The sequence below is a fragment of the Leptonychotes weddellii genome, chromosome 7, assembly GCF_054177405.1.
Source record: "Leptonychotes weddellii isolate Sample4059 chromosome 7, ASM5417740v2, whole genome shotgun sequence".
Taxonomy (NCBI): Eukaryota; Metazoa; Chordata; class Mammalia; order Carnivora; family Phocidae; genus Leptonychotes; species Leptonychotes weddellii.
The window spans coordinates 95,090,721-95,099,847 of NC_138375.1; the positions used below are offsets into that span (position 1 = coordinate 95,090,721).

The 9,127-nt window shown below is 45.7% G+C and overlaps 1 protein-coding gene across 1 annotated transcript in view; it reads left to right on the plus strand.

Annotated features, from left to right (window-relative positions):
• The first annotated feature begins 3,041 nt into the window (after nucleotides 1–3,041).
• CD180 (CD180 molecule) overlaps nucleotides 3,042–9,127 on the plus strand; it is a 17,459-nt gene continuing 11,373 nt past the window's right edge. The window contains exon 1 of the mRNA XM_006742667.3: nucleotides 3,042–3,256. Coding sequence (XP_006742730.1) covers nucleotides 3,167–3,256 — 90 coding nt within the window. The 5' untranslated portion in view covers nucleotides 3,042–3,166. The remainder of the gene's footprint in view (nucleotides 3,257–9,127) is intronic.

Consider the following 9,127-nt stretch of genomic DNA (forward strand, 5'->3'; position numbering starts at 1 on the left):
GAAATTGAGGGCATGGGCCTCCCAGACATGAAAGTGGGCAGTTCTGGGAAGTCACCCATGAGGTGGCAGCTCACCCAATGGATGAAGACATGGGAACATGGGGCAGTAACTGCCCTGGTTACTGGTCCATAGAGATAAATGAGTTTCTAATGCCTTTTCTCACCTTCTCCTTTCTCTTTCCATATCTTCAAGAACTGGCTCTTAAAATAGGGGACAGCAGTTCCATCCCTTAATGGCTCTGTGAATTGGTTGGGATCACAGCAATCGTGACGTCCACCACTCCAGCCAAACCTCTCTCTGTTTTATATTTGCCAAGAAGGGGCAAACCCACCTGGGGTAAGAAAGAGTCATTGTCAACAAATAGCAAGTACAAATCCATTTTATTGGCTCAAGCCAATCAGTTACATAAGTAAAATGGAAATCGCAGTTTTGAAAAGTGCCTTACAGATGAGCTAGTCTAACTCCATCATTTGACAGATGAGGACATTAAGACACAGAAGGACCTTGCCAGTGACTCACAAGTTAATGGCAAAGCTAGAACTAGAATCCAAGTCACTGCTTTCCTTGGGAGATTTGGAAAATATTCAGATAGACTGTAAGGGATTCAGATGCATGCAGGTATGTAACAGTTGGAGGAACTAGAGATTTTTAACCTGGGAAGGGGATGATTCAGAGACATCTTAACTACTGTCAAATAGCTAAAGGACCAGCAATAGATAAGGGCTTGAACTTGTTCTGTTGGCCGGAGGAAAGGAAGATCATTGGAGGGAAGACTTTAGTGTTTTGGTGGCTTAGGTTTTAAACAGTCAAACTTTGCCAAAACAATTTGTTGGGGGACAGTAAATTTTCTGTCACCTGAAGCATTTCAGAATAGACTGGGAGGTAATGTAGTGTATATGTTTTGTCTGTGGAAAGGGGTGGGGCAAAGGGTGTGGAGGAAAGAATTCAGGCATGAAAATCATTTGGATGGGGTGACCTTTAAGAGCATGTGATTCTTTACAACCTGGTACCAAATAAGGGTTTCATTCTTGCCTTTGAACTCTAAAACCTATCTTCCCATCTGTTTGCAATAGTTTAAATTTTAATCTATTTCATATTTCAGGGTATTATGCCCTGAATATTTGATTTGAATGCTGTGGCAGAAGGTCACTCATACTCATTTATTTTCTTTTACTCTTATACACTTGCAGTGAGTCTTTTGAATCCATTATGCAAATGTATGCAAATCATACGCAAATAGTGTGGCCTCTGAAAATGACAAAATCCTATGGCCTTAACTGAGCCATCAAACCTTTCTTTAAAAAGAAAAGTAATAAAACCTTTGCAACGTCTCTGGGGCAGGAGACAATTTCCTGATAGTGATATTTACATGACATTGGAATTGGTTAATCAGAGGAGTAACACATTCTTTATATTTACATAGGACTTAAAGGTTAAGAAAGCATTTTCACATGTATGGTCCTGTTTGATCCTCATAATTACCCTGTGAGGTCAGCAGAACAGGAATTGGAATTCCTGTTCTATTTTTCAGATGGGAAATAGACTCAAAGTGACATGACTTGCCCAAGTTCATTTGGTTGGTAATCAGTGGACTTGAGGCTGAGAACTACACTCCTTCAAGACCAGAGCTCTTGCTTTAAAGACATGCCTTTAAAGTTTGCTTGCACTGTGTTTTACCAAAAGCATCTTCGGAGGCGCTCCCGTCATGAGGATGGCATTGGAGGGGTGAGACTAGAAAAGCCTAAATATTTGTAGCAGCCCTAGCACAATGCCTAGGCCATAGTTTCTCCAGCCCCCTCTGCCTTGCAGCGTGCTCTGACATCTCCAGGTGACGAACTGTCTTCACCCCATCCATTCTTCACTCTTTTAGGAAGCAAAACTCTTCTTAAATTATGGAGGGTAATACAGTCTCCACCGTGAGACCGTGGATCTGAAGCCATCGTCCACCATTTCCTAGTTGTGTGGCCTTGGAGAGGTCATTTAATTTCTTTAAGCATCAGTTTTTACATCTATAAAGAGGAGGTCACAGCACCTCTATGGTAGAACATGCGATAAGGATATAAACACTAACAAAAAACATCCTGCCTGGTGTCTGACATGTAACAGGTGCTCAATAAATAGTAGCTCCTATAATCCTTGATTAGCAGTCATAATACAGTAGTGGGAGCAGCATCTCGAGTCATTCTGAACTCTGCTGCAAAGAACCAGGCTCTGGGAAATGGAATGGGAGAACCAGAATGCCCAGCAGCCCCTCTCTGCCAGGAGGCTGGAAAACAATGGCTGAGGTAGCTAAATTCAGCCCAGGGAGGAATGCCTGAACCCTGCCTTTCTTTAATCACTACCCCATCTTGCTCCATGATGAGGGTAATTGCCATCCTGCTTGAAGCTATTTCTGAGAAGAAACAGAGCCAAGGCTGACATCCTTCGCCCGGCACTCCTCGCCGGACTTCCTCGTATACAGCAGTGTCCCCTACCTCCCTGGGTTGGAAGAGAATAAACGGGGGATTCCATTCCACCTCAGCTGCTTTATTTGGCCTGCATCACTGGGTCAAAGGATGTGTTGTCCTCCCATACCAAGAGCAGAGGCAGGAGGAACCAGGCAGCCTGGGCAGCCGTGGAGGGGCCTGTTCCCTCCTGCTCCAGTTCGCACCTCCAGCAGGCCCCGCCACAGAACCTGATGGGCCTTCCGTCTGCCCCCACGGCACGCCACGGCACCTCTCCCCATCGCTCACCTACAACGAGCGAAGCGGCTTCCTTTGTGAGGACAGCTTCCTGCCTCTACAGCCTCTCTGGGGGGAAAGGGGCCAGAAGCTGTTGGGAGTTAGCCAAACCCGTGAAGCTGGCCTAAGTCAGTAAGTCTGGGTGACCCACCCCAGAGGGGTGCTCAGCTGATACATGCTTGCCAGGAAATGCACTGGGCCATTCTGGGGCTGGGTTCTCAGCTATTTTGGGCAAGGATTGGTGGTATGCAAAAACAACTTCCCCCTTTTTTTTTTTTTTTGGCACAGACCTAGCAAAAACTGAGCAATCAACATTTCTTGTTCCCATGTCACCCTTCTGAGCACCTCTCTGCCTGCCGAATTACTGAGGCCATTGCAGTTGGATTCCATTTCTGCACTCCAGGCACGGGATCAGCCCACCAAGCTGGGGTGGCCTCATTCCAGCGATGGCTCCGGGTACCAGCTGCTTCCTGTTGGCGGTGATGCTTTCTGCAGGTTGTAAAGCCATCACCTCCTCGGAGCAGATGTGCACTGAGGTGAGTCTGAACTATTTGTCCTTACCCAGGTTAAACTGCCTGGAGATTTTGAGATTCAGCATGCAGTCCTATCTGAGCCTTGGCCTCCCAATATCCACTGTCTTTACAAGGGTGACATGGTGTGTAGCAGCTTTTCTTTAGAGTGAATAAGGAGCCCAGGGGATGGGCTCAGCCAGGGGATGATCTGGGAGATTCTTCACTGGAAGAAGTGAGTGTTTTCCTCTTCTGCAAACAATTCCCTAAAAAAAATCCTGATTGGGGGTGCCTGGATGGCTCAGTCGTTAAGCGTCTGCCTTCAGCTCGGGTCATGATCCCAGTGTCCTGGGATCGAGCCCCGCATCGGGCTCCCAGCTCAGCGGGGAGCCTGCTTCTCCCTCTCCCACTCCCCCTGCTTGTGTTCCCTCTCTCGCTGTGTCTCTCTGTCAAATAAATAAAATCTTTAAAAAAAAAAAATGATCCTGGGCACCTGGGTGGCTCAGTCGTTAAGCATCTGCCTTCGGCTCAGGTCATGATCCCAGGGTCCTGGGATCGAGTCCCACATCCGGCTCCCTGCTCTGCGGGGAGCCTGCTTCTCCCTCTCCCACTCCCCCTGCTTGTGTTCCTGCTCTCGCTATGTCTCTCTCTGTCAAATAAATAAATAAAATCATTTAAAAAAAAAATGATCCTAATTGGGACATAAGATACCAGCAGGGTCTCAGGGCAAAGGACAGCCCTCCAAACGTGCTTTCAGCATGGAGGTGCTCTTTGCCCAACATCCTAGCATAAGGCCACTACCCCACACAGTTTTCTGGTTTCCTGGAGATTAGTGAAGATGGCCTGTGCCAGGTTTTAGAGCATAGAAAGATGACTCTGAATGAGTCTGCCTTTCTCCTTGCATTGGACAGCCCTCCATCTGTTTTATTAACCAACAGGAGTAACACTGGAGAATAGGGCCAGATTGCATCTTCTGTTTTGGCCCATAACAATATTTACCAACTTGTGGGAAGTTCTTGGAGAGGATGGTGAGAGAAAGGAGAAGGGCCTCAGTCTCTTGCAAACGTCTAAAATGTTCCAATGTTCCTCCCACTGAGAAACTTTTCACAATTCTGGAGTCTAGAAGTCTAAGATCAAGGTGTCAGCAGGGTTAGTTTCTTCTGAGACCTCTCTTATGGGCTTGTTCTCCCTGTGTCTCCACATCGTCTTCCCTTTGACGTGTCTGTGTCCCGGTGTATTCTTCTCCTAAGGACACCAGTCATACTGTATTAGGGCCTATCCTAATGATTTCATTTTAACTAGATTACCTCTTTCAAGACCCTCTTTCCAAATAAAGTCACATTCTGGGGTACTCAGGTTAAGAGTACAAATCAGCAAACAAAAGAAGGGGTCAAGGAAGAGCTTTTTATCAACCCCAGAAGGCTACCTCCTCCTCATTCAGGTTGGAAGGTCAATTACACATAGACATGCAGGGGACATGATAAGAGGCTCGGAGTGGGGACACCACCTCCTCAGTGATCAGGGAGGTATGCCATTCACTATCTGACAACATCCTCAGGTAGGATAGTACCACAATTAAATTCTAGCTCACTGGGAAGCAAGCTCTTTTAAATGCCCCCCTCTTAAGCCTACCAGTCCAACTCTCAAATCCCTGCATTGCTACAAAGCCCATGCAGCCCTCCAGAGGCCCACAAGGGAGTCCTGAGAGATTCTGGAAAGCCCGTGGAAATACTAGACCATCTCACTTCCTATTGAGGACACTAGGTTCCAGAGTTGCCAATTCCTTTTTGCAGGTGGCCCAGGCTTTGGCAGGGGAGATGGGAAAGCAGCAGGGTGAGCACCCTAGGCCTTGTGCTGCCTATTCCACAGCCCCCCTGACACTCAGGTGGCAGAAGTGATGCTGAGGGTCCCAGGATCTCCGGGCCTGGCCCTATGCTGCAGCAAGAGCTTTCTCTTTTGGGAAAGTCAGGCGAGGCTGAAACCTTTCAATACAACAACCTCCTTGCAACTCTCCCTCTGAAAGGACCGATTTTCAATGTTTTGGAACCAATGCAATTAACACTGGATCTATACTTTCGTTTACATCCTTTATCGTGTATGAATTCTTGGTAACAGGATTCGCAGGCTGTTTCCTGAGCGGTCACTCTCTGTGACTCCTGGGACGTTGCTAGGGGATACAAAGATGAATGAGAGTTTGGTCCCAAGGTAAGAAGGGCTGCTGGGAAGTGCAATAAAAGTGGGAAGGATAGGAGAGGAAGCTTTGGGTTGAAGGGTTTGGCCTTTTTTCAAGTGCAGATCACCCCAATTTGCCCAGCCCTCCCCCTCACCTTACTTTCCTCTTTTGTTCTCCCCTCCAGGTTAAGCAGATTTAACCACACACTGTCTATGTGCTCCTGTGGGCCCCATTAGCTCACCAGGCCCTATCCTGAAAACAAGGCTTTTGTTTTGCTTTGTCTGGAGTTTAATAAACCTTTTACTGAAGTAAAACATACATACAGAAGGTTCCCCAATCCTAAGTGTACAGTTCAGTGAGTTTTCACCAAAGGGAACACACGCATGTGACCGGCACACAGATCCAGAAACAGCACATTCTCCAAAGGCCCTTCATGCCTCTTTGCAGTCACTAGCCCCCAGGGGCATCCAGTACTCTAACTCCCATGACCAAAGAATGATTTTGCCTCTTTGTGAATTTTATATACAGGAGACCACATGGCATGTACTCTTTTGTGTCTGGCTTCTTTTGTTCAGCATTAAATATATGACATTTACCAAAGAGGCTGCGTAGAGCAATCATTTGTTTATTTTATCATGTACTGTATATTTTTTGTGTATTGTGGTAGTCTCTTGTATTAGTGAACCACTATTTATTTATTCATTCTACTGTTGATGGCCATTTGCCTTGTTTTCGATCTCTTGGCTATTATAGATGCTGCTGCTTTGGACATTCATATCTATGTCTCTAGAAAAGAGATGTGCAAACCTTGATTAGGTGGCGATGTATTTGGTCATAGGGTATACATATATTTAATTTCAGTAGATATTGCCAAATGGTTTTCCAAAGGGTTGGTACCCATTTATACTCATTGGCAATGTATATGAGTTCTGATTTCTCTGTATCCTAATAGCCTCACTATTGTTTAAGAATGTTAACCATGCTGATGGATGAGTAGTGGTATTTACTGGGATTTAATTTTTATTTTCCTGATGATTAAAGTGAGTACATTTTCAACTTCATTGGCCATTTGCTTATCCTTATGTGTGTGTGTGTGAGAGAGAGAGAGAAAGAAAGAGAGAGAGGGAAGTGCTTCTTCTTTTGCCCATTTTCCCTTGGGTTATCAGTCTTTTAAAAACTGATTTGTAAGAGTTCTTTACATATTGTGGACACAAGTCCTCCGTCAGATTGCAAATATCCTCTCCCATTCCATGGCTTGCCTTTCCACTTTCCTAATGATACCTTCTGATGAACAGAAGTTCTTAATTTTAATGTAGATTAATTTGTTATTGTTCCTTTATTTTCAGTGAATTTCTGTCCTGTTTAAGAAATTTTTGCCTACCCCAAGGCCATAAAGATATATCCTATGTTTCCTGAAGGTATACTTTGTATTTATTTCTATTGCTAGGTTTCATATTTACATCTACAACCCACCTCGAATTGTTTGTTTGTTTTGTATATGATGTGAAGTGGGAGTCAAGATGAATTTTTTAGTAAACTTTTTATTTGAAAAATATTTCAAACCCAGACAAGTTCTAAAAATGTAATGAACATCCATAAACACTCCATGTGGACTCTTCCATTGTTATATTCTACATATTCTGTGTGTGTGTGTGTGTGTATCATAAGTAACAAAATTAGAGCCATGACCAGGTATTTGGAGGCTGACAAATGTGCAAAGTATAACTGGAATAAGTGTTCTGTGATTTGAATTCTAGTAGCACTTTAGATGCACTCTTGAATAATTACTTTGGGGTGTAGACACAACACTTCATTTCAAATGGGCTCATCTTGGCTATCCTGTCCCCTCAAAACTATGGTAGGAGGCAGTCCTTCAGTCCTGGGGAGGGGTGGGGAGTGCTTAGTAGAACTTCTTGTTCGGAGAACTCCAAGTTCACAAATTCACAGATACAAAGGCTTCTGCAGAGTTGTCAACAATGACATGATGTTGTGATGATTCGGAGAAAGATGATTCTCATCTCGTGACTACTCAACATACATTGTCTCATTAATCCTCAGAGCTGGCCCGCAAACAAGGTTATCCCCCATCTATAGTTGGGGAAAAAGAAGGCTCAGAGAACACAGTTTAGTGGTTGAGAGCTGGGATTTGCCCCCGAGCAGTCTGACTCAAGACAAATAGAAAATGAACTGCATATAATTGGGATGCCCTTTGCCTGAAGGTGTCAGTTTTAAGACTGGGCCCTCCTGGGAATATCTTATGTTGAGGGAGCAATTATTACTCTGGGATTTGACGCAGTCACACTGCTGTCTCTGGATAGAGGAGTGAAAAATGGAAGGAGGGTCAATGTTTGTCATCCCAAACTCCTCGTGCAGGGGGGGTAGCTAGCCGCTGTGGGTGCCAAATGCAGACGAGATATTCATTGGAGAGGTCGGAATCGGCACGCAGTGAAACTCAAAGGGTTCAAAATTAGAAAATGATTTCAACACTTTCGAGAAAAGAAAATGCAGTGGGATAGCAGGAAGTTAGAGATACAGTGGAAGGCAGCAAAACAAGATCTTGATTGAAAAAATGCAAATGTATACCTGGGAGGGAAAGGGATCGCAAACACAGAGGTTGCACTTGGAAGCCCTGCTCTGCCGAAAAGGCACAGCTCTGACAGGACGCTAGGGACAGTGGTTGGTGCAGGTCCCAGTGCACAAGGGGTCCTGAGTAAATGCCCCCTGACTGGGAAGGTCGGGGGGAGACCTGGGACGGCTTCTGTGAATGCCCCACAGCCTTGCACAGCCCTGTAGGGCTGCATGAGTTCACAGCAACAAGGGACCCATCTGCCATGGAACGAGCCAGGCTAGGAGAGAGAAGGTCATTTCAGACAGTGACCTGGCACTGAGGGCTAGAGAAGGAGAGCTGGTTTCATAGGAAGTGCTCATGTGGAACTCAGAGGAACCACAGGGGCTGCACAAGCAGTGGTGGGTGTCTGCCTGGAGAAGCAATGAGCACGTGTCCCTGGCACAGAGCCCCGCCCTGGGCAAAAGGGCAATGGCCACATGGTGTTCCCTTTCTGCAGCCTGTCCCTTCCTTCTCTCTTGCATTGCCATTCTGCGGTCCAGGAATCCTGTGCTCTGCTCATCGCACTCCCACAAAGTTTTGAGATGGATCCTCACAGTAAGCAAGACACAACTTCATTCATGCAGTATTTGTGCCAAAAATGTATAACCTGCATCAAATCATGAGGAGGGCGCCTGAGTGGCTCAGTTGGTTAAGCGACTGCCTTCAGCTCAGGTCATGATCCCAGGGTCCTGGAATCGAGTCCCGCATCGGGCTCCCTGCTCTGCGGGAAACCTGCTTCTCCCTCTCCCACTCCCCCTGCTTGTGTTCCCTCTCTCGCTGTGTCTCTCTGTCAACTAAATAAATAAAATCTTTAAAAAAAAAAAAAATCATGAGGAAAGATATGACCCCCAAGTGAGGGACATTCTGTAAGATATGAGGCTATGTTCAGTAAAAAAAATAAAATAAAATAGGAGAAGAAAAGATGGCGGAGGAGTAGGGGACTCTATTTCAACTGGTCCCCGGAATTGAGCTGGATATCTACCAGACCACTCTGAGCACCCACAAAACCAGCCTGAGTTGTAAGAAGATCTGGATCTCTACAAACAGAATATTGCGGGCGGTTGGTTTCAAGGTACGAAATGGGGAGCCGTGATTCGGCGGGCAGATATAGGATAAA